At 40.5% G+C, this 26302-nt stretch overlaps 1 protein-coding gene across 2 annotated transcripts in view; it reads left to right on the top strand.

The window, feature by feature from the left end:
• Window positions 1–26302, top strand: part of Exoc2 (exocyst complex component 2) — a 143001-nt gene that overhangs the window by 28331 nt on the left and 88368 nt on the right. For both annotated transcript variants that reach the window (XM_042278314.2, XM_042278316.2), the window contains 5 exons: window positions 5078–5158; window positions 11761–11906; window positions 12034–12115; window positions 12842–12944; window positions 17445–17563. In XM_042278314.2, coding sequence (XP_042134248.1) covers window positions 5078–5158; window positions 11761–11906; window positions 12034–12115; window positions 12842–12944; window positions 17445–17563 — 531 coding nt within the window. The remainder of the gene's footprint in view (window positions 1–5077; window positions 5159–11760; window positions 11907–12033; window positions 12116–12841; window positions 12945–17444; window positions 17564–26302) is intronic.

The raw sequence follows: 26302 nt of genomic DNA, 5'->3' as shown, positions 1-26302 counted from the left end.
TGGCTTGGCCACTTGCAAGAGTATCTCACAGAGTTCATTTAGAGCTCTTATAGTCCTGCTAATCACTGGAGAAAGTGCAGTCTGGTTAGCTATGGGAGAGATTATGTGTTGAATGGAGTTTGGGGAACTTCTGTGGGTGGAGCTTTCTGTTCTACCTCCAGAGCATTCAGGGTTAGCCCTGGCTTCTGGTAACAGCCAATGATATCAGCAGAGGACTGCCAGCTGAGGAATCTACCTGAGCCACTGCACTGCAAGATAACTATCCCAGGAGACATTGGTTCCAGTGATGGTGTTATTGAGAAGAAATCCTGAGCCAACATGGTTCTTTTATCTGTATATAAATTAGTTGTTCACCTCCACCAAAATGATTAAAAGATATTTGTATAGCCTTGAATTAAAAAAGAGGAAGGCAGAAGGGAGACAAGATGGCACGTGCTTTCCAGGACATACTCAAGTGTTTTGTTCCCGTTTGTTTATTCCAGTGCTTGCTAAACTTTGGAGGCTGCCAAGCAGTGTCTTCAGTTCTCAAAAACAGTATTTTAGATGTCATAAATCATAGCTTTCAAATCTCAAAATAGCCGTAAACAAAGATGTAGTCTTGTCCTTCTACACCTGGTAGGAGGTGCCCAGCCTGCTCAGCCCTTGTTCTTCTTTTTCTTACCGTGCTGTGTGTGGAGTTGGTCTTGAACTGGCTGTAAAAGGCAAGGCTTGCTGGAGGCGAGAGAGTGGGGAGCAAGACTGAAGACAGCTCTGCAGATTTTCTGCCGCTGCTCCGTGATGTCCTGAAACTGTAGGACTAGATAATGGGGCAGCGTGATAAACCAAAGCCCACTCCTCTTCAAGATGTCCTCGGCGGGTGGTTGTCATTGTCTTCCTTTCACTGTGTGGACTGTTTGAGAGCCAGCCCAAGTCTGCTTTCTCAGTCGATTCAACCAGCTATGCAGTCTGAAGTCTTTATTCCCTTTGCCTGATTTTTTCTCATTTATTAGTGTTATTGCCCGTGTATACCCACCACTGATTTAGTCAGAACTTAACAAGTATTGTGTCTGACACCACCTTTCTTTACCATAGACTACAAAAAGCATTTCCAGTACCAGGCAACTCTTTTCCTGGTTTCCACTTTGCTGTTTCCTCCTACTCTGGAAGTCTTGATGCACCTGAGGGTCTCAGGCTGCCGTTCAGGCCAGCCCCTAGCGAGCCTCTAGCTTGAGAGATGTTTCTGCTGCATACATTGATCTGGGAGGCTCTTCTGAGGTCCTTGGCACCTTTGGCTCGACTCCTTCGTTCCATCACCATTTCCCTGAATGCCCTTAGAGCTCATGCATTTAGATCTGTGGAGTCACTTGTTACAGTGGCAAACCAAAACTGTGAGTGTTTTGCTTCTTTTGAGAACTATGGCCAAATTGAATGAATACTCTTAGCAGTACAGAAAAAGACCAAAGCAGGAGCCATACACAAGCAGCTCAGTGCATTGCTTGCATGTTGTAGCAACTCCAGGAAGCCTGAAGCAGAACCAGGATTTTGGCATTAACTTCGGTTGGTGTGTGTTGATGTAGAAAGGTGGGCAGCATGCTGTCCTAGGATTCAGTTATCCAAGTGAGTCATTCTTACCTGTTGTCTTTATGTGGCAGCTGAGATTGTTTTATTATTTTTTATTTGCAATATAATTAGTGAGGAGAAAGAATCAGGTTGCTTAGTCAATTTAAATGTAGCATATATGGTTTAACCACTGTGTGTGTTAGGTTTCTGTTACTGTAATGAAATATTTGTGATAATTGACTTATAAGAAAAAGGTTCATTTTGGCTCTTAGTTTCAGGGGTGTTGTTCTGAGTTGCCTAGGTTTGGGGGTAGGTGTGGCTTTGGTCCTCTAATGAGGCATCACATCATGGTGGGAGTGTATGACAGAACACACTGAACAGAAAGCTAAAAGGAGCCAGAGGCAGGGACCCAAAGCAACAGTATTCCCTTTAAGGGCATGCCCAAATGACCTGTAGCACCTCCTAGTACCACCATGTGCAGTCAAACCTTTCACATTCAACACCTAAACTATAGCATTGACAGAAGTTTTCTGTGATAGTTAATAGAAACTATATGTATAAAAGGCTTTTTAATGAATTTGAATTAACAATATAGTTAATTGTTCACCCCTTCCTTTTTTTTTTTTTTTTTGTTAAGTATAACTTTCAGAGTCTGGGACATTAACATGATGAGGCTACAGCCTAGCTATATAGACCTGGAACTAACCATAGCTATCCTTTTAAGGTGGCTGTAAGGGAAAAAAAGTGATGATGATGATAATGACTACAGGATAGAGGCTGTAACATCTTTACTCTGTGGTTGCTTATGGAAATAGTTTGATTGTTTCTGGTCTGGCTTTAATGCTCTTTCTCAAAGAAGGCTAGCAGCAAGCATGGTATCTAGAGCAGATATATATATAAAATCTCCTTACCTAGCAGTGCATTCTTATCAGTCCTGACATCCTGACACAGACACACACATACTCCATTCTTGCTGACTCATTTAACAATGACATCTATGTAAGTGCATGTTCAGACACTGAGGCATTTTGAATTTTTTGATTGAAATGCAGTTTCATATTTTACTTAGCATGTTTTACTCAAGTTAAATGAAACGATGATACAGTTCCAGTGAAATAATAGACACTTTCCTAGAACCTCAATTTTTCTTTGGTGCTTTTATAATACCTTTTTGTTTCCTAAATTTAAACTTATGATGTTCAACTGCTGCACATATTTAAGTTTTTAATAGATTAGAAACAATAACAAACCTGTGATCATGTACCCAGTTGCTTATTGAGTTATTCTATTTAAAAATGTTTTCAGAGAAAATAAAAGGTCAAATGAACCAGACACTGGGTTATTTGGTTTAATTTTCTGGAAAATAGGATTGCCTTTATCAGATCCCAGTGTCTCTTAGTCCTCATGCTTGGCTGACAGCATGACAGTGGTTCTGCTGTGGTAGAGATAGGCTGGAGGAAGTTGCTTTGTCAGCAGAAAGGGCTGTAAACTGAGCTCAGGGAACCAGGTCACCTCATCTTGACCTGCTGATTGCTGATGGCTTATGTCAGCATCAGAAAATGTGGCTGCACAGTTTCCTTTAATGTTAATTTTGACTTAAGAGAATAACAATCGTTTGTAAAATGTGCTACCTTCCTGCTCAGGACAGGCCACGCATGGCCCTGCACAGTGAGCCACACACGTGTCGGTTCTGCTTTTGCATCCAACCTTGTCAGAGCATTGCAGCAGCCTGGAATGTGGTGTGGGCAGCTCTCCTCCCCTGGAGCAGCCTTTCCGTTCACCTTTGAATGCTTAGATGTAGGAACATTCTCTTCCATTTAACTTTACAAGTTGAATGTAAGTTTAAGCTTTGATCTGCAGGAGTATTCTGGGTCACTTCTACCATATAATTTAAGTTTGAGACAGTAAAGAAATCACTTTTTCTTTATTTCAAATCAGTGAAGACAATTAAAAATATGTAGTGATTATTCCTCTTCCATGTATTTGTTTTTCTTTTTATGAATGTGTTTGTTCAATTCAATACAGGAGCAGTCTGTCTGTTTTAGAATTTAAAACAAAACTGAGGTAGCATTACAGGAAAATGTAGTATTAAGGACAAAATTAGGATTAAAAACTAATTATAAGGAGCAGAAAAATAAATGTTCTCTGGAGTTGAGAACATATTTTTAAGTATTTGAACACTGGATTTAACTTTTGAGTTCTTTAAAAGACCAGTAGGTCAAAATGAGTTATATAGATCTCATAAAAGAAATAAACACATCCACATTTGCATGAAGCAGGCTTGTTTGATTGTTTGTGTAGTATAAATCTGGCACCTGTGCCTAGGTAATCAAGCAGAATCTGTAACAGACTCACCATTGGAATGTTAGTGAGTGCCTAATATTTAAGAGTGATGTTTATTTCACTATATTAGTTCTGAAAGACCACAGAGTGAAACATCTTGGATTTGGGTTTTCACTTGAGCAAATTGTGTGGAAAAGTAGAAATCTAGGCTGCTTCTGTCACTGTTTTGAGGAGAAACTTCTTTATTACAAGTGAATACAGTTCCCTAAGGCACAGTAAGTTTACTGGTGTCATTTTACAGACATGAAAACAGAAGCCTAGGTAGCAGGAGTTACTGATCAGACTGTGGGCAGCATGGGATGAGGTCTTAAGGCCTGGTACCAGCTGCCTGAGTTCATATCCCAAGTTTGCTCTGTGACCTTTCCAAACACGTTAATTGTGAGGAGCCACAGTTTTTCCTCCTTTCAAGAGAAATACTAGGATGTCATCACTGTCAGTGGGTGTTCCGTGCGCCTCAGAATGCAGTGTTAGTGCCCAGTCACAGGTTATCTAACGTGTGCTGTGCTGACTTCAGAGGTCACAGTTTTAAAATCTGAAATCATAGTCGTAGTCCCTTACCCAAAGAAGCCTGAGAACTGTTTTAAACCTTCCCTTTTCACTAGGTAGTAGCTTTAAACCTATATGACTAAGCGATTCATTCCCCAGTATTCTTTATCAGAGTCAAGGAATGTAAACAACACCCTGTTATCTGTCCAGAGTTGGTGCATTGATATGTGTTGTGAAATGTTCCCTTGGAACTTGCAGGAATTACTGTGAATATAAGAGGAGTACTATATATTCCCCATGTTATAGTCTGGAAATTAAATTTTTTGAGGTTGGTAGAATCCAAATGGTAGTCCTTCTATTTTACAAAGTAAAGCTGAGAAATAAGACTGTTTTCCTGTGACCACATTTGAAGATTGAGCTAAAGGCCTGAAATCCCACTTTTCCTTTTCCTCTTCTCTTTCACTGTGTCTTGAAGACCAGATGAGTGTGTGTTATGTACTGCTTGAATAATGTTAAGCTGTGAACCATGTAAATGGTGTCATCTGTGTTTGTTTGTCCATTCTAGAATATTGCATAGATATGTTCCTCTTGAGTGGTGAAAATAATAGAATAATTTGTAAAAATGGCTTTAAAATCTTATTTTGATGAAATATCTTTGTGTCCATTAAAGTAGCCCACATTTTAACTAGATTTGTTTGTTTCTTCCTAGCTATCCATCAAAAGCTAGAAGCAGATGGAACAGAAAAAGTGGAAGGATCCATGACACAGAAGTTGGAGAATGTCCTCAACAGTAAGTTTGCTCTGTTACCCGGGACTATGAATGGCCTTCATAGCAAACTGTAGAGCCGTTCTGAGGGATTTCCCAGGGCAGCGTCGGGAGTTGTGTTTCAGCATTCACTTCTCAATAAGGACTTAAGGAACCTGAAGGGCAGTGGAAAGAGGGAAATGAATCTGTTTATGTTTTACTGTAATGTGGTTATATTTCTCAAGAACTGTCATTTGCTCCCCTGAGACAGGGGCACTGAGACAGCAGCCAGGGTGAGCACTGAGCAGACACTGAGTCTTCATGGTGGGACGTGCCAGTGCGCAGTGCAGAGCCTCGGTTTCTGTACCAGGTTCCTGTGCCACAGCTGCCCATCTCCTTACACTTCGTGTTTCCCCACAAGGTTATACTCTGGAACATGTTGTAGAGGTTGTAGAACCCCACATTTGCTGTTCCCTCCATTTTCCCTTTTGTTCCTTTTCTGAAATTCCAAGCTGCTAGCCCTAATAACTTAGAAGGAACTCATCAGGTGGATTAATTCTTGTTGTAATAGAAGTGTTTTAAATGTATATCACACATGTAGTCCATGTGTAATCTGAAGCAATGATGTCCATAAAAATCTCCTTGAATATATGATTTTTATAAAGAAGGGACAAGAAAACCCAGGTAACCTCACATAGATGTTTAGAGATTTTTAAATGCAGGATTATGATACAAAGTTAATTTTGTATTTATAGTTGGTTTAGTACTTTGAGTAGAACATTCTGGGCCCTTATGTAATCATCTCTTCATAGACCTGTGATGTCAGTAAGAAAGTATTTTGTAGTAAGAATGCTAGCTCTGGTGTAGGCTTTCCTTGGTGTTGGAATTGGAATACTTGGACATTTCATTCTAGGCTTGTGGATTAAACAGGACTTCAAACCTTTCCCTTTGTTTATTACTCCTGTGCTTATTGTTTGCCTTGGGGTTTACTGTGCTTTTGCTTCTGAGACCAAGTCACAGACTTTGTTAAAATGAATATGTTCTGAATTTTACCCAAACAGATATTTACCAAAGCCCTTTCTGTGTCAGGGCTGCTAGATCCGTTCGAGCTTTGGAAGGGTATTTCCTCTCAAAGGGTGTTCTTTGCATCATTGGAGTTGTCATCATGCTACAGCGTTTGTACAAAAGAATGAGATGCCTTGAGTAACTTTAAAAGGTGATATAGCACAGTCACTGACATAGTTACTCCTACTGATTCCTAAAAATCACCTTGCTGTGTTTCATCTTGTGTATCTGTTGCCATGGTGCCTCAGAAGGCCTTCCTATACTGTGCTGTGCTTCTTTGGGTAGAAAGAATACTTGTCATTGGCTCAAATCCTGAGCTTTAGTCCTTGGCTCTATGAGCATTTAATGAGCACTCATTAGTATATATCACAGGAATATAAAGATAGAGCCTGTGCCTTGTGTCTAAGTATGTGTAAGTGCTTGGAAACCATAGGCATGTAAGCAGGTTATTGAATCATGCTGTGTTAGTATCAGCATCAATACATGTTTTACTGGTGATAATCTGGGAGTATATCTGGAACTCACACAAAGAGCACCTAACTGAAATGTAAGATATCTGGGTTGGAGTGTCTCAGTAGTATAACACTTGCCTCTCACAAGTCAGGCTCTGGGTTCCATCCCCAGCATAGTGCCTGTTTTCCCCTAGCCTCAACGTGGAGAATATGAAAATCATCACATGTACCCTGAAAGAGAAGTAGGATACAGCCAGATAGTTAAGCAGAGATGAACAGGTCCGCAGTGAAATAAGTAAGTACAGGTGTGTGTCCTGATTGGTCACCAGCGTAAAAGGGCAGTGGTTCTAGAAAGGGGATAGGCTGAGTCAGGAGTGATAAAGATGCCTGCTGTGCCCACCAAAGTTCTCCTTAGTGTAGAGTTAGTCTTGAAGATGGTGAGCCCCTAAAGGAGTGCAGTGAGGAAGCTATGTGATGGAGTGTTGAGGAGAGTAGCCTAGATGGTACCACTGTACATTCAAAAGGAGACCAGATCAAGGGCAGCAGTCATAGTGAGCTCAACAGATGAAATAGACTAGGAGCCCATGGCAGGGCAGAAATAAAGATGGCAGTATTGGATCATTGCTTGTATATGTGCAATAAAAAAGGGGAAATGGTTTGTGAGACATTTACATTTCTATCCTCAAATCAAGGAAAGGGGAGCTGGTTTAGGACACAAGGAGAGAGGAGAGGAAACAACTCTTTTCAGTTTATGTGTAACCTGAGACTGGGATTCCTGAGAGTTGATCACTGAATATCTTCCTGACTTTCACTACTTCCTTGTATTAAATAGGGCAAATGAGTTTTGAATGCTTTTGGAGTAGGAAATATATCAATACAGTCTTACCTAGAACTGGACCCAGCATGCAATCAAACTGATCCACCAGGCAGGATCTATACACTAGTGCAGCAGTGCAATGACTGCTATAGGGTAACCAGCCTCTCTGTGATCTTCAGACTCATGCCTGAAACTGCAAACTTGGTCTGAAGCCCATGGCTGGAAAGGCCTTAAAGCCTGCTGGGAAACTTATTTTCTTGTTTTGTTAAATGGTTTTGTTGTCAAAGTGCCTTCTAAATAAAGGTATGGAATGTTATCATGAACTCATAGTAGCTGTGGTTATCTGCACAGGACTTGCACAAGATGAAGCCAGTCAGAATTCCAGCATGGACTTGGGAGGGCTCATGAGGTTCCACCCTTAGCTGAGGTGATATCCCATTGACGCAGTTGATGGCTGCCGTAGGAGAGAGTCATTTTCTGCGAAGGTGTGGCCATTGGTAGGATTTTCATGCTTCAGTGGATGACCCCACACTTGTGTATATGGGCAGCACTAATTATACTCAGGGAGTTTAATAAAAAATGTACGAAGTTGATAGGTTAAAAATATTTGAAGTTGGGGGGAACATGTGTTAGAAGGATCTGGGTGGGCTAAAGGGGTGTAATGGTGGGTGTATATGACCACATTGTATACAAATATGAAATTCTCAAAAAAATAATTTAAAATATTTTAAAAAGTTTTGGGCAGATGAGGTGACTTGTAGGTCAGTTGCTTTTCCTGTGAAGTGAGGAGAAGCATTGTCTATCTTGGTGGTGTGAGCATGTGCCCAGTGGTGTGTGTGCTGCCTTTATAGTAGCATGCCCTGTGAAGCAAGCCTGTGAGCTGTCATTGTATGTCTAGTAAAGGTAGTCTAAAGATTTACTCTTAAGTTCATAGACACATCCCGAGATACAGAGTTGGGGCGATGAGACTGAGTGATGTAATCTAAGTAGTATGTATAAAAAGAAAATGACCAAACTGGAGACTTAGAACTCTAAATAGGTGTTCTAAGTAAGAATCAGTAATTCTCTGTTAAGAATCAAGTCTATGAGAAACTCAGGTCTACTAATTGATTGGCTCTTAAATATTTAGGAAGTTTCATTCAAAAAAGAAAAAGATGAACCAGCCCTAATTTTAGCCTTTCTCAAACTTGTATTGAAACAAATTGGTTCATGAGAGCTACCAGCTTCAGCTCTCTCATTCGTGGTGAGACCTGTGTGTGTGCACATGATGTGGGTCTGTAAGGCCCCAGGGTGTGGCATGGCTGTGAGTAAGCAGTGCACACGTCTCAGGCATTCTCTTCTAGCACTCAGGTACAGAGAGCAGCTAGCTAGGCATCCTGGTGCCTGTTGAAACAGAGGCATTCAAAATAGGTTTGGTCTTTGGGGGGCCCTGCCTTTGCCAAATGTCATTGTGCATTTTTGAGGGCCTTTAAAGTCCAGCTGCTTTTACATTTGCTTTTCTACTCTCAAACAGCTTGTCTTTCCCTGGGAACAAACTGTGTGATGGTTGGGAACTCCTGTGTTGATCCAGCCCCTGTATTCCCATGAGTCACAACACAGCGAGAGAGAGCATGCACGCGCGCGCGCGCACACACACACACACACACACACACACACACACACACACCACTTGTGATCTCACATCTCAAGTTGTCAGTACAAAGAAAGGGACCAGTGTGGTCACTTTGAAATAGGAGACAGCATAATGTCTACTTTAAATAAACATGCCTGAAATTATAAGACACCGTTTGAATGACAAAACTAGATTTTCTAGGTGGCTGTAAGAGGTATGAGTGTAATGGACCATTGTGTAGTATAGCAACTTCTTCTCTTGATACACTGGCGTATGTTTTACTGCTCTGTGAGCCCAGCCACTGTAGTGGCCGCTGTGGTTGGGGGCATAGTGGGTTGCCATTAGTTAGTTCCTGGGACCCATGTGTAACTGTGACACAGTGGTACTCATTGTCCAGATCAACTGCGGGGAGGCCATTCTCTGATAAGGAGGAAGGATGTTTGAGACCCAGCACCAGGGTCTGTTTGCACCTGAGAGCAAAGGCATGGCCGTCCAACCCAGATACATTTGTTCTGCGCTCACTTGCTGGACATCCAAACTCCTATCAGTTGCCTTAGACTTGAGGGTTGTTGGTGTGAAGGTGGAGCAAGGTGTGTGTGGATTAGCATATGTGGAGGATTTCTGTCAGATGAGTGTTTGGACACCCAGCTGATGTCTTTGTCTGCATCGTTAGTCCACATGTGACAAGGAGTCCCACTCTCCTGCACAGGGCTTTTGTCTCCTGACAGTCCTGGGAAGGAAAGATACTTAGAGAGAGCATTTTGTGACTGCTGGTGATTGTATCTGCTGTGTAGATCTTGGTTTCATTACTCTCATATATTTTATCATTTACTGTCTCTCCCAGTTGTCAGAATTATGAACTATATTTTTATTGTGAATGTAGTAAAAATCACAACAGTACCATAATTTTTTGACAGAAGTTGTCTATATAATTTTCAACCTTGTATAAGTTCAAATTCTCAGTTCACAAATTTTGGCATAAATTGTTTTCATAGTTTATAATTTCTTCCTACAAAGTTATCACTAGAAAATGTATATATTTTAATAGTATGTTTTCCTCCAGTTCTTGTTTTCATATTTTTGGAGTTAAAATTATTAGCTGGAAATTTCTTGTTACTTTAAAATGTTGAGAATAATTCAATTTTGAACTTAGGCTGTTTGCTCTGAATTCTTTCATTGCATAGAAAAAGGAATTTGCTGGTGTAAGACCCAAACTTCATATATAAATAAGTAGCCTTTTAAAAAGATTCTGTTCCATGTGCTTATCCAGTTACAAAGCTTAAACTCATGAAGTTTGTATTTTTAGAATGATAAGCAAATGTTTTAAGATAGTTTTTCTTGAAGAACGTTTTTAAATTCTAATCCGATTTCAAATACTCACTCAAGCCTTCATTCCGTGGCTTGGTGGCAAGAAGCAAATGTATTTCTCATCCCACAATAGCGGTTTAGTATCCACATTAAATAGCATGTGGGAAAAACAGCTCTCTTGACCAAACCAAGTTTTTATATCAGACCTTTAAAATTTCAACAGAATTTAAACATTATTTAGATAAAACAATCATGTTACAAAGACGACTTTTAACAGGATCAGGCCACCCACAATGTGGCTATGGTGTGCAAGCCACCCAGTGAGACGAGGTGAGTTTTTCATCTTTGCTTAAAGTATAGTCACTAGACCAGATAATGTAGAGACTTTTTACAAGCAGGTCAGACAGCTGAAAGTAGTTTGTCCTCTCTCTCTCTCTCTCTCTCTCTCTCTCTCTCTCTCTCTCTCTCTCTCTCTCTCCCTCTTCCCCCTCCTCTTCATCGTAGCTAATTAAAAATAATTCACATGTTGCAAAATTTAAACTATTTTTGTTTATAGCATATTTTGCCCTAGAAAAACAGCATTCATTAAAGTGATACATATAATTTGTACTTTTTAAAAGAAAGAATCCTATGAAATGTCCTGTTTGTACCCAATTTTATAAGATTCAGCTGATTTACGAAACAGTAATGATGCTGTGTTAAGGTTTTGTCATTTAGGTTTATGTAAGTCTCTGTGCCTGCAACATAGAGGGATAATTCTGTCAAGAAGCAAGGTTAGCTGTAATGACTTTTTTGAAAATTTTTTCTGAACACTGTTTCCTGTATCTGATTTATTACCTGATAGTTTGATACATAATTAATAGAACTTAACTGTGTGTGTGTGTGTGTTCCTCATTGTTCAAAATAGTGAAATAACCCAAGCCCCCACAATTGTTTCAAAATTTAGAAGAGTAAAATAAATATAGATTCACATTGGAGAAAATTACTTGGGCTTAGTAAATGTTGTTGCTTTTAATTAGATAGCATTCTTTTTTTTTTTTTTTTTTTGGTTTTTCGAGACAGGGTTTCTCTGCGTAGCTTTGCGCCTTTCCTGGAGCTCACTTGGTAGCCCAGGCTGGCCTCGAACTCACAGAGATCCGCCTGGCTCTGCCTCCCGAGTGCTGGGATTAAAGGCGTGCGCCACCACCGCCCGGCTTAGATAGCATTCTTAACATATGAAAGGACTTAAAAAACAAACTTTATTTTAGCCAACTATGAACAATCTCTATATAGGTAGTTTTTTAAAAAGTCTACTGAATTCCAGTGTAAAGATACAGTAGCAATTGAACATTTGTATTTAGTGTTCAAATTCCGGTCACTGTCACTTGTATGCCTTTTTCTCTTTTGAAAACAGGAGCAAGTAATACTGCTGACACATTATTTCAAGAAGTGTTAGGTCGAAAAGACAAGGCCGATTCCACTAGGAATGCACTCAATGTGCTTCAGCGGTTTAAATTTCTCTTCAACCTTCCTCTCAATATTAAACGGAATATTCAAAAGGTAGAGTCCATGTGTATGTACAGTTATAGATGCTGCTAATGTTAAGGATGCATTAAGATGTTTTATATTAACCAGTGTGCTTACTGTTCTTTTCTGATGATCTCATGGTGTGTTTCTTCTTTTCAAGGGCGATTATGATGTGGTTATTAATGATTATGAAAAAGCCAAGTCACTCTTTGGGAAAACAGAGGTGCAAGTTTTCAAGAAATGTAAGATTTATTTGCTACTTCTATGTGGAGTGTATATTCTACAAAGAGTGCTACTTGCATCTTAGACCTTGTTTATGTGGTGCTTTCTTTAAAATGTAAAACAGCTAGTTCAAAATTACCTCTCACGTTTTCTTCCTGCCGTGTAGTGGGAATGAGCATTTACGGTGGGTGGGGGTTAGTCTCAGATACTCTGCTGTTTATTAACCACAGTGCTATTGAAAGCTTTCATACTAGAAAGAAGCAGCGACAAGCCTTTTACAGATGTGGAAACATGCATTTCAGTCTTCCCTCTTCAAGCTAAAACAGTGCGTTTGTGAGTTCTAATCTTACTCTAAAGCAAACTCAATACTTTAAAAAATTACTCTGAATACCAGGTTTACAGGAAAAAAAAAGCTTAAATATCTTATGGTTAAAAACTTACTAACTAGGAGAAATACTATAGGTCTTATTAAATTTAAAAAAATGAAACCCAGAAGGTCTCAAAAAGCAGAATTTATTTCTTTACTGTGGTGAAATTTACTTGCAGTGAAATGCACAGACCTTACATGTTACAGGTCACTGAATTCTGATGGATGCTTATGCCCTCCCATACACTTGGGATGGTATGTTATGACCCCTCCACAAAGGTCCCTTGTGTCTCTTTCTCAGTCAAAAAGCAACCAGTATTCTGCTTTCTAAATTTGATTTTAAGTTCAGTTCTGTAAATCTTGCATCTTTTAAAAATAGATTATGCTGAAGTAGAAGCAGGAATTGAAGATCTAAGAGAATTACTTCTAAAGAAACTGCTTGAGACTCCATCAACTTTACATGACCAAAAGCGTTACATAAGGTAAAACTTTTGTAAGAATTGTGACATATTGAGTATATTGATGGGATATATTGTGAAGCCTGAAAAGCTTATCTGGGGCAGTCAGGAGACTGATGAAATGGTGAGAGGGAAGACAATAGAAATGTGGAGGTATCTGGTGTAGAACATGAATATCCCTTCAATATGAATAAATTGGGAGCAGTTATGGGGAGCTCCCTCTCTGAAGGAAAGATGACCTGCCAGCTATGTCAGTGGAAAAGCAGTCTCATTGCTCATTCACCTGTTCCTCCTGCTGAGTAATGGTGACCATCTGACTCCCAGGTGGACTGGGTGCTGTACCCTGCAAATGCCATGCTCCATAAGGTGGGTGCTCCACTGTGGTTTAGTGCACAGTACTGCTAGGTGAGAAATTATAGATCAGGAATGTGCCATGCTTGACGGTAGCAAAGGATATGGAAGGTTTTCCTTTGAATGTATGTCAGTTTTTAAGCCTGTAGTGATCATTGAGAAAAGTAGTTGTGGGAATATTCAGTTGGGAATACTGTAAAAATAACGAGCACAATTAGAAGAGATGGACCTCCCAGGGTGATAGAGCAGCTGAGGAGTCAGCTTGTTTGTAGGAGTGAGCCTTTCATTCTGGGCAGCTCACAGGAGTCCTGCACTTGAGTTTATTCATCTGCAAAGCGAACACCACAGGCAGCAGAGCTGAGTCTCAGGATTGGTGAGAAGTTGATTTATTTAAGGAGTTATCTCAAACTTGGCACGTTAGGAGCAGGCAGTAAGTTTTATCTGTACATAGCTTATACCTGCACTTGGAGATGAAACATAAACCATAAGATTTTTGTATCTGAGATTTAAAAATGCTGACCTATTTTCTGCAGGCTATCTTAAGTGTGGTGTGTTTTCAGAATAAGCCATTATTTTCCGAGTTCAATGATTTCTTTAATTAATAGAATTTATTAAAAATTCAGTAGCTTGAAAATGAAATATAATACATACATATATGTGTGTGTTTGCCTGTGGTCATCGAAAATACTGTCTGTAGGCCTGGGAAGATGGCCTGGCCTGAACACTGTTGGGAGGGACTAAGGACTTGCATTTAAGATGGGAATGGTGAGAGCAGATGTAGGACAGAGGATTTAGCAGTGGAGCCAGAGAGCACTGAAATTGATTGCTGCTGCTGGGAAATGCAGTCCCTGTGCCTACACTGGGCTGGGTACTAACTGTGTTTCCTTTCTGGCCAAAGGGCCCAAGTAGGCTGAGGAACCCGAGCTTGTCCAGCAGACACACCAGGACACCTGCTTTTCTGGTGCCAGATCCTCCCTTGCCTTTCTTCGGCTGCCTTTCTGAGGAAATGTATACACGAGGAACTTTCCTGACTTGCAGAATTGCAGATTTAAAATGGGAATAAACCTGGAGTGAGTTAGCCAAGTGTCTGAGGGAAGCTTCGTCGTGCCTTGGAAGGTCAGCTCCCTTGTCACATGTGAGCAAGCTAAATTTGCTTACAGCAGTACGCTAAACTCCAGGGTACAACATTGAGAAGGCACTGAGAAACCTGATGATTAATTTTAAAATTTACATTTCTAGCCATTAATGAACAGGAAAATAAGATCAGAGCCAGGTCAAGTCTGATTGACTTTTATGTCTATGGTGATAGGTCCTGTGAGCACCAAGTAAAGCCAGACAGGCTGGGCACAGCTGGGCGTGCCAGAGGGTCTCTGCCAGCACACTGCTGTGCTGCCTGGCTCTCCCCAGGCATAACTGAAGGCACCCTCTTCTCTGTCGCTTAGTAAGAAGCAGAGCTCACCTCTCTTCTCTCTGTGGCAGTGTGGCCCTACTCCCTCAGCAGAGAGGGTGGCTGGAAATGCTTTTGGGTCTCCTTTGTTTTGTTTTCCTGAGGATTTAGCCCATTCTCATTGAAAATATTCCCCCTTAAATTGTAAAACTATTAATCTGTGCTCATCAGAATTAAGATTCTTTCCCTCCCTATCCTTCTAGAAAGCCTTTTCCAAAAATGTTCTCTTATATGTCATTTAAAAAGAAAAAGCAATAGCCTGCACCATCTAAACAAAGATCTTTGTAATGAAACTGCCAGTTTTAAGCTTGGTGTTAAAAAGAAATTTACTGACGTCTAGAACAAAACATCACACTTTCTAACTGAAACATTCTCTAGAATTTTTGAGACAATAACTTCATTTTTCTTCATAAAATGTTTTTTCATGTAAGATTAGAGGATTATTAAGAATTTCAGGGCCGTCGTGTCTATGTTAAAGAGATGTACAGTTTTTGAAGTTACAAAGCCAGTTTGCTGGGCTGCTGCTAGAGGGCCGAGTGCTGCCCTCCTCAGTCTTAGCCAGTAACTTGACAGCGAAGGAAGCAGCTCTGTCAGAGAACATTGCTGTACTTCGTAGTGGACAGCCAACTGGAGGGTGAGTGACAGTCCAGGTGCTGCTCTGCAGTGCCCAGATGCAAAGCAGCCATGGAGGGAGATTGGTGCAGCTCTCCGCAGCAAAGGACAGAACGTGTTTCATAGGGAAGGGAAGACACAGGCTACTGTTTGCTGCATTTATATCCCAGACAATAAAAGAGAAAGCTCTGTGGGAGAGGAAAAGTCAGCTTGGATTTGGGGAGCTTGTTTGGATTGAATTCCTCATACTAAGTAAGGTAAATGTAATTTGCTGGAATGTGGTTTCCTTCTGAGGAGTGTGTTCTCACAAATGAAGAAGGCTCCTAGGTGCCTTCTTTATATGAGTAGATTCTTCCTTTAAGTTGGCGTCCTCCTTCTCAGCATTAGACATAGCTGTTCGCAGCCCCTGGACAGCTGCAGGGAGAGCAGGCAGCCATTGCAGTGCTTTGCAGGCAGAGTTGCTGCTCTTGGGGAGTCAGGCCTCTGAGCCATTAGCTCCTGAGGGTCAGGGTTGGGGTGGGGCATTTCTAAATGCATGCCAGGTTTCTGCTCAACATCTTGTTTGTTGTGAACTTATTACAAAATGGATATGTTTCTCCTCTAATTAGCTGCTAATTGCATCATGTCTGAGTAATGAGTGCCCACTACTAAAGAAATGTGGGTATGCCCCCAGTGATTAGGACTCAGCTAAGGTCACAGCTTGTAACCATCAATGAACGTTTATCATGGACCACAAATTTTTAACCTCAAGACAAAAGAAGCTAAGGGTTAAAAATTATTTTAGGGTAGTAAGTTCATTTGAACATGCTTCTGGAGTTGGTACATGTGTGTATTATGTAAAGGCTAGGGCCAAACAAATCATGTTTGAAAGGAAAATTTCAGTTGAAGTATATTTAAATTTTCTACATGGATGTGGGTATTTCTTGCACAAAGAAAACTTTAAATATTTTAAGAACCTTTGAAAGTTAAGAAAGTGTCCATCTGCACTACATTTTATAGAGAAATAGTTTTTCAGTTGTGAATTAGTTTACACCCTGGAGGTAAGTGCATGTTGTCAAAGAGAGCTCAAATTTCAGTGACCTCTAACGTAAGTCATTGAAGAACAGTGTCACATTGCCATCCAGTGGCCATATTTCATACCAGAGAGGGGGAAATTTTTTCACTCAGTGCCCTCTGCTGGCTCCCAGCTAGGTTAAATGAAATGACTCTCCAGTGATAGAAACACTTGAGAGAAGTAATTCAAATATAAAGTTAGTTTTTCCATCTTCCTCAAACAGAAAACAAAAACAAAAAACTCACCCCACCCCAGGTTTAGATTGAACCGCTTTGGATTGCGGGGTCATGGTTAATGGTCACTATGATGTGGTGTTTACCACTTCTGCGTTTGCAGGCGTGGAGGAGAGTGGAAGGGATGTCCAGTGGATCTGGTATGACTGATAAATGGAAGTGTAATTGCTTCTGACCACTAGTGGTCAGCTGGTTTCTTCCTCCCCCACTCTCTCCATCTGTCTCTCCCTCCTCCCTTCTTCGCCCTCTACCTACACCTTTTGTTTTTCTTTAAATAAGAAAGCGAAAGTAAGTTTAAATATAAAGAAGTGTTCTCACCAAATTCTTACAAGTTTTGGCCTTTGTCAAGTTGTTTTTGTCTTTCTTGTTGACTCCCAGGCAAAGAGATCATTTAAAAACCTACAGCTGGGTCTGCTGAGATGGCTCAGTTATTGAGAGCACTGGCTGGTCTTCTAGAGGACCTGGGTTTAATTTCCAGTAACCTCATAGAAGTTCACAACTGCCTATAACTGCAGTTCCAGGGAACCCAGGGCCATCTTCGGATCTTCATAGGCACCAGTAACTCACATGGTATACATACATAATGTAGGCAAAACATAATACACATGAAATTAAAAAAAGGAAAACCCTACAACTTTATCATTTTCTATCGAATGAAAACAGTTTAATATATTTCATTATGAACAAAGTATTGAAGACAAATATTGGCAAGTGTTTTAATAGTTTGTTAGGTTTTAGCTTTTCTTTCAAAAATGGTAGTGATGTTACAACACCAACCTTTGCTTTTGCTGTCATAACAGGAGGGACCTTGCGCTTTGCTTTTTCAGGTATCTCTCTGACCTCCATGCCCCTGGGGACCCTGCTTGGCAGTGTATCGGAGCGCAGCACAAATGGACCCTCAAACTCATGCAAGACTGCAAAGAGGGCCACATGAAGAGCCTAAAAGGCAAGGGATTCTCTTCTCACGTACTTGCTTGTTAATGCTTAGTAGTTAATGGAATGGTGACCAGCTTTTCTGGAGATTGGTAGCTGTCTTTGTTGTGTTTGTTGTTGTTGGCCCACTGCCCCACGTTCAGTACTACACCAAAAAGTGGATGCCAAAAGTAGGGGAGAGCACTCTTAATAAGTCTGTATTTTTGGTTGTCTAGCAATATTGACAAAACTTTATTTTATCTTATGGGAGAGTTAAATTTTACAAGGGGTGGGCATGATGCTGTAGAAACTGTATTAGTCCTTGATAAGTTCCCCTCTTCATCAGACATATCTGGAGTCACTTGTGGATCAGGTGGATACCGAGTGCTAGGTAGATAGTGGTGAATGAAAGAGAATCAGGCCTTGCCTCCTGGAGTCACCGCAGAGGAAGGGTAAAGTACTAAACATGCAGCTAGGCATTAAAATGCTGAGACAAGTGGTAACAAAAAAAACAACAAAGATTTTGAAGGAAGGTAACTGAGAAGATTATTTCAGGAAGTTCGTTTGTGAAGATAGCTTACAGAGAGAGGCTCTATATTAGCTAAGAATTGGAAGTAGCTGCCCAGAAACCTCTAGCTTGATAAAGGAACCACTGCCCAGGACTCTGAGGTAAGTTTAAAGAAAGAAATTAAAGCTGTGTTTGTGTGCAGGCTTGTTGATGTTTCTTTGTTTAATTCTGTCATTCAGCAAATACATGTTGCTGGCTGTGCTTCAGATACTGTTAGTATAGCCACAAGGATCTGCTGAAGGAGACAGAGGTAACTGGCTAGGTGGAATGCTGTAGAATCTGTCATTTCCTAAGACAAGAGAAATTCTGAGTGGCATGGCAGCTTACAAGAGCAAGGCTTTGAGGGTCAGTGAAGGAAGGAAGACAAAGTTCTGAGTTGGATGAAAAACTATTCTAGGAAGAACATAAGGGAGCAGAGACAGCCTTGCATTCTCTGTGGCTGGAACTGAGCCCTGCTAAAAGCTACAAGAGTTCAGGCTACAGTTAAGAAGATCAAGTAATACATTTTATTAGCTGCCTGGAGGAGTGTGGAGATTGTCCAGAGAGCAGCGAGGGGGGCATGGAATGACCACAAGCAGGGAAACACCCGATCTTTGGCTTCCAAGTGAAGAATGGACAAGAAGGAGTAATTCTATAACAAGGTTGAGGAGATTGGCAGACAGGTGCCAGCAACTGACCTAGCATAGGGTGAGAAATGTGAACTATGAGGCTGGAGTCAGGGCTCTTGGGAAACTAGAATGGATATGACTAGGGCTGGAAGTAGGAACAGGAGGAAGAGATGGAGGAATGGTGCCTCCTAGAAGTCTCCATCTGCATGAAATAGTTATTAGCATGGTGGTGCTGTTGAGAACTAGGGAACTTAGTGCTTCCCCCAGCTTGAATTTGACAGGTGAGTTTGGATAGTCTGTCATGAAGAAGATAGATCTATCCAAGAGGTAGTTGGGATGAAAGATTCAGAGGCTTGGAGATAGTTTGTACCCAGAGGTTCCCTTGAAATTCATGCATTTATTCATGATGATGGAAAAAGAAAGAAAACCAAGGACAAAATCCTCAGTAAATGGCTGGGAGAAGAAGAGAAGCCTGGAACGGCCACAGTGAAGAGGTAGCCATGGGGACAGCATGACAGCAGAGTTTGAAAAAACAAGGATACGGAGGAACAAAGAACTTCATGGCTTGGACACTGAGTCGCTTGCTGCTGGTGTCCTTGGGAAGTGTAGCTTCTGTGCCTTAGATACCTGGAAAGGGAATAGTAATGGCAACCAGGTCCCAGGAATGTGAGGGAACAAACAACACGAGGCCAGCATTGTGACATCATGGAGAGGTGGCCTTCATTTCTAATATATTTGCCATTAATGTGCTGTCATGGGTTTATGTAACTTTCAGTTCCAATTCTGTTTCTGTGTTTGATACTTTGGAAACCCCATGTATTTTGAACTGATATCACAACTTCCGTTGTCATTACTTGTTTTTTATTTGTTGCAAGGGAAGATGAAAGCATATGATATGGACAGTTTTTGGACATCTTAACAGTGCAGTCAGCCAGTCATCTTTTAGTTTACTGTATTCCATTGACTGACCATCAGAATCCCAGAGTGGTTTTAACATTTGTTATTTACTAGTACTCATGGGCATGTCCAGCCTTTTGGCATTCTGACAGAAAATTGTGGTCTACAAAGTTCAAGTTCTCAACTTTGAGAGTTAAAAAAGCAAAACAAACAAATCCATCCAACAGGCAGGTGAACAAAACAACCAAAAAATCCAGTCTTATGTAAATGTATGGTTATGTGATAGCTACATTTATGGCTATCATGTGGCTCAGGCAACCCACACGTTAGAGATTGGATGTGCCTGCTAATTTTCTGACTGCAAAGCACAGTGTACAGGTTACATGCAGCCAGGCTGCATCATCAGTAATTTTGAAAAGATTGGTAAGTGCAGAGAGCCTTTTATGAAATCCTGTTGCAGGAGTACCTAGCCTGGAGGCAGGAGGACAAGAAAGGGTTCTGGAGCCATGATCATGGTGTTCAACACTGTCACTGTGTGCTGGCTGCACAGAGTGTGTTCTGACAGTGGATTTTCTTACCTAGCCTTCTTAGAAACAGTCTGAAGAGAGAATTTAGTGGGAATGTATATGAATCTCTGGGGTATTTCTGTAGACTTGTTTGAAAACAACATCTCTGAAAGTCTCATGCCACCTCTGCCTGAGAGAGCTGATCACCAATATTCTGTCATTGAAAGATCTGAATCTTGTTTTTCCTCCATGCTAGGTGTGAAAGCGCTCTGTCTCCTAACTGCATGCCTAGCCCCTTTCCTATTGTCTTAATGTTATGTATTGCTATATACATTTGAATTTATGTACTGAAAACCAGCATTTCAGAGAAAAAGTGAAAAAGCTTGCGTGTAATCAGATCCCTCTAACTTTTTTCCTGAAAATGTGTGTAGAACTTCCTCATTAATTGAGAGAATGTTAGTTACAAGCTTTACCTAGTTCCTTTCATAATTGTTTTTCTTAATTGAAAGTAAAAGATGGTACCTTACAGCTCTTTGAACCTACTCTGCAGACTTCATGCATTACCATATAATTTCCTAAACTCAGTAGGCAAATTTAAGTGAAAACTATTGTTGAAATTAATTTTTCCTTTAGCGTTTTGAATATGCTTAAATATACCTTTGTTGCCAGTAAATACTAACGTGAATTATTTAAATAGTTTTTAAGCAAGTTTTTATTCTCTGAAAGTTCCTAACATTTATATAATGTATATTGACCATATCCATCCAACGTTATCTTCCTCCAATTTCCCCTAGTTCCCCAACCCATATCCCTCTCAACTTCATGACTTCTTTTTATTGTTTTTTGTTATTGATAACCCAAGTCCAAATAGTGCTGACTGTAAATAATTTTAACATACAACATTTAATTAAAAGATTGATGTGATCTTTTGAAGAAGCAGTTTTTATTCATTTTAGAAAAATCACATGCATGCGCTTATACACACACAGTGCTGGGAACTAAATTCAGGACCTTACATATACTCCTAGCCACCAAGCATATTTGAAAACAAGATACACACACATACACTGACCCCCCATATGTGTATATGTGCATGAATATATATATTCACATACATACACAGACACACACATACACATGCACTGACCCCCCATATGTATATGTGTATACACACACATACACACACACACACAAAATTTCTCATATACCTACCTTAGTTTAATTAGTTGTTAACATATAGGTGATCCTTCACCTGCTACTTCCCTCTTCCTCATTCTGTATTAGTTGAAGTAGGTCACATAATTATCTATAAATTTTTCAGAGGTAAGAGATATTTAAAATTTTTAAATTAAAATACCAATATCAATGTTTGAAATATCAGTAATTTATTTCTATTTGGGGGTTCCTTGTTTGTCTATTTGTTTTCTTTTGAGACAGGATCTTTTTATGTAGCCCAGACTGGCCTAGAACTTGCAGTGATCCTCTGGTCTTAGCCTTCTGAGTCTTGGGATTGCAGTTGTGTGCCACCATTCCTGATCCTTATGACTTATTAATGACAAATTTCTGTTAATTTTCAAGTCGTTTCATTTTCTCCAGTATCCTTTCTACATTTTTATGCCTTCCCTTTTTACACTTGATCTTGGCTAAAAGCCAAGAAGCAAGGGTACCATCCCCTGTACACAGTGTATTTTGTTTCCTGGCATAGAAGAACCGTCACTGGGAGAATACATTGGCTTTGATCCTTTGCACATGGATGTTTTCATGTTAGCATTTTATGTGTATGTGCCATTGAATATGTTACCCCTTTAGCACACTTACAGTTTGACAGGCAGTATAACGATGGTGGATGTCTTAAGTTTAGAGGGAATAAACAGTTGTTTTTTCATGTAATCCATATTTGTTGATGAACTCCTTTAACAGATACTTAGACTTTTCTTAAGTAATGTGCTGTAATGTAAGGCAAAGTGGAAGAAGGTCCACTAAGTATGTGGGTCCTCCATCAGTCATACTTTCCTAATGGTGATGTGGTGGATTTGGAGGAAACTGTAGCAGTGGCTGACAGCAGATCCATTTCCTTTGTGAGGAGGTGTCACAGGAGCCCATGACAGACATACCTTCTCTGTACACTGAAGATGGGAAGAAGGAGAGCATGTCCAAATAATGTCTTTGTTGCATGCCCTTGCCAGGCCTGTGAATCACAACACATCACTCCTCATCTCCCGGGTCTGCACTGTTGCAGCAAGTATTTCAACACACTGGATTTCTCTGGTGGGAAGGCAAGCTGGCCATGGGCCATGTAGGAAGACCTGTGCTGAAACTTCCCAAGCTAGATGAGCCGCTTCGACTTGCTGTGGGTTTTGGTGCTCATTTTCTGTCCTAGGTGGATTGGATTAAGGAAAGGTTGTACAGTACTATTTAGTAATCTCGGAAGTGGTTTTCTTCGTATAAGTAATTGCTCTGAGTTGACACTCTGGAGAAGATGAAGGTGATGCTAGACCGGGCCCGGAAGTAGTAGTTGGATCTGAGCAGGTTGCCTCTTCCTTTCCCTCTTGCGCTGTAGGAGTCAGGGGTGGCAGGGGTGGAAATAGGCAGTGCCATCAGCTTACCTGATGGCACTTGTGGCTTGATTGATGTGTCAGAGACAGAGTACCTGATTGCCTGGCAGATGTGAGCTTGGTGGTATTGATTGTTAGCTCTCTGTTGAAGGCTCCTGCATGTGGGAAGGTGATTAGTATTCCAGCTGTCAGATACTGTCAGATACTGGAATACAATGCCTGTATTTCATCTAGAACTCTGTTGTCAGAGTGCCATGGTTTTCAAAGGTATCTTCAGCAACCTCGTTTCAGAATGAAAGGGCGTCTTTTCAATCTAAAAACAAGGGTCTTCGGCTTCCTGTTATTGTCACTGCACTTATACTCTAACTCTGGAGAAGAGAAATGGACCCAGTTGTTTAAACCCAGACAAAACAGTGGCTAAGAACTGAGACATTTTGTGAAATAAAACCCAGTTTTAGTGGATAGACTGAATATTAAAAGCAGGGAAAGAATTCTTGGTGTCTCTTTGACAGTGACCTGTATTGAGGACTGGGGTAGGCCCTCCTGAGGACTTCAGTTGTTACTGTATTAGTAACAACATGAGTGTTACAGTTGCCCTGGCAGATGTTGCTTATCAAAGGAAGACAAGAACACAGAGTCAGTGGGAGGGCTTAAGGACTTCCTCACCTAGCTGGCACCCCAGATCCCCTCCCCCCCTCTACCCTTCTCATTCCCCTCACCCACCCTGGTCCTGGCCCTGAAGCCCAAGTGCGATCTTTGGACTTTTCTCTATTGAGGAAAAGTGTCAGGGGATAAACCAATGTTTTATGTTGGAGAAACTTCAGTATTTTTACTTTTCTCAAAATTTAGTGATTTGTTTACATTATAAAACCCTATTTTGAAAGTTTAAATGCAGATGGGGGTTTGAGTACTGTGTTTTTCCAGCCTGAACTGAGTGACCATCCTGCTTCCGGTGCCCTGAGCGTCAAGTACCCAGTGCTCTGAACCATTGCACATGTTAAACTTTTTGCACTGCATAAGGATTGGTCTCTAGGAATTCCTATGAAATAGGTCCAAAATTAGAGTATGTCTTAAGGTTTCCTGGCAGGAAAAGCCTTTGGTTAACCCCCTGCTGGAATTCTCAAACGGACTTTGAAAGGTGGTCTTCAAAGGTGTCTTTTTCTTTGTTCCTAAAATGACTGATTTTAACTCTTCAGAGCAGCTGGCTGTCTGGTAAACTGGGGGAAAGGCCATCAGCTTGCTCTGGCATCTTGGAATCTGTGCTCTGATTAGGACTTCCAGAAGGACTTCCTAGAATTAGGGCTCAGTGAGGGACATTTAGAAGAGGAGCCAGAGCTTATGTAAGCAACGAGTTCTTAAAAATAGACACACAACAGAAGGAAGGAACATTCAGACAGGGCTAAGGTTCTTTGAAGACTTGGAGGCGCATGTCACACCTGAGGAGCCTTTTCTTAGTATTCACAGTGGTGTGTGGGCTGTAGGCAGTGTGCTCCGAAGTGCCTAAGACTCAAGTGCAGTCTCAAGACTTGAGGCCCAGGGGTTGATGCCCAGCACTGTAAACCAAACAGCCAATAAAATAAGATTTTTAATTATTTCAAACACGTAGCAGATTGTTAAATACTCGCTGAAAAACTAAAAATACTTGTTTCTCCAAGGACCTTAAGATATAAAAGGTTCCATTTTCAGTTGAAGCTGATTGTATTTATACAGTATAACTTAACTATGTTTTTATTGATATTTATTTATCTAAAATATAACCTTATATATACATTTTATATATAAATCTTTTAAATCGTGGGGCTAGTAATACAATTCTGATATTGTCCTAATGGAAGAATAGGTTGGTTTCCTTGTATTAGATTAAATTGCAGTAGTCCCCATTAGGAAATTGTTAGCTTCATTGAATTTTCTTTAGAATTATAAAAAAAATATTTCCTTACTTAAGGCAGTAGATATATGTTGTACACATATTAAATATTTTAATAAAAATACTTTTTATCTGAAAGTTGTAATGTGGTTACGCATAGGAGGGTTCATTATGGAGTTCATTTCCTGGAGACTGAAGGAAAGTGGTTTTTCTCCTCAGTGGTTGCTGTAGCATCCCCTGAGTGATGACAGTGTGCTTAATTTGGCTTCAGAAGAGGGGATGTTTAGCAGGATTTGGTACCTGCTTTCAATCTGGCAGCTCTACAGGGACACGCAGGATAAAGTGGATGCAGGAGAGGGAAGCATGGGAGGTGCTGAGCCCAAAGCGGTCTTCTCCCCAGCCAGGAGAGGGCAAGTGTTTCCATTCTCCTGTCCTCTTGTCAGGAGGAAGAGCATCATGAATTGGATTCAGAATACCCACATTAGAAATTGCCACTTTTGTCTGAAAGTGACATAGGCATTTTTTAACACGAATATATATATAAATTTGATGACTATCTTAGTTTACTTTTCTGTTGCTATAAAAAACACTGACCAAAAGCAGCTTGTAGTAGAGGGAAGGGTTTATTTCAGCTTACAAACTATAGTCCATCATTGAGAAATCAGGCAGGAACTCAGCAGGGCAGAGGCAGGAACCATGGAGGCAAGAGCTAAAGCAGAAGCCATGGAGGATTGTTGTTTTCCTGCCTTACTCTGCTTGCTTTCCTATCCCACCTAAGACCACTGCCCCGAGATGGCATTCCCCACAGTAGCCTGGGTCCTCCCACAGCAATCATTAATCAGAGAATTCTGCACAGACTTGCCTACAGACCAATGTGATGGAGGTATTTTCTCAATTAAGGTTTCCTCTTCCCAGATAACTCTAGCTTGTGTTAAGTTGACAAAAAAAACTAATGAGCTTACTGACAATTTTACCTTTCAAATAAAAATTGAGACCAATAATTAGTGCCAGTAATTTTGACACTTTTTAAAAAGTGGTAAAGACTAAGAACGTGGTTTGCCTTTGGTATTCTGGGTCTGCACAGAGAGGTGAGAAGTGCCGCATGCCGTAGGGAACAGCTGGAGCATGTTCTTTGGTTGTAAGAGCACCTTTCCATGGGGTGCCCCAGCAGCTGGTTCTTTGTGGTTTACTATATAGCTGGAAGACTTTTTGCAGTGAGAGCCGCTTTATGCCTAACTAATCCCATCCTTTCTAATAGTAATAAAGTTTAACTCTAAACACCAAGTACACATCAGTTCAAAATGTGTACATATTACTTGGTAATTTTAAAATGGTGACTTCTGCAAGTGCTTTTATTCTGTATTCTGTCATTTTTATAATTCTTTGGCTTGCATAATATAAGCATATTTTCTCTATATAATCTACTTATGACTGCTGTAAAGTATAAGATCTTAATAAAAGCACAAATAATCCTTGTGGGTTATTCCTATACCCACTTATTACAAACTGTGTAACTGGCCAGTTAGCTGTACTAGTGTGTTGAGTGTTCACATCTTTAATTTTGTTTTCAAAATGCATTTCCTTTTCTAAACGATTGTTTTGGATGATGGTGAAACACATACCAGAAACAGGGCCTAGAACCAGCCTGGGAAGCCCCACTGTGAGTGAGGTAAATGTGTGGTGACCGTGGCTCCCTTGGGTTAATTTGGATTAAATTATTCCCTTTAAATTGAGGAAATCTCTCTGTTGGAGCTTCAAATATATAGAGTCAG

Source organism: Peromyscus maniculatus, chromosome 5 (assembly GCF_049852395.1).
Source record: "Peromyscus maniculatus bairdii isolate BWxNUB_F1_BW_parent chromosome 5, HU_Pman_BW_mat_3.1, whole genome shotgun sequence".
Lineage (NCBI taxonomy): Eukaryota > Metazoa > Chordata > Mammalia > Rodentia > Cricetidae > Peromyscus > Peromyscus maniculatus.
The sequence above is the reverse complement of the archived record's forward strand: the minus strand, read 5'-3'. Positions and strand labels throughout refer to the sequence as shown.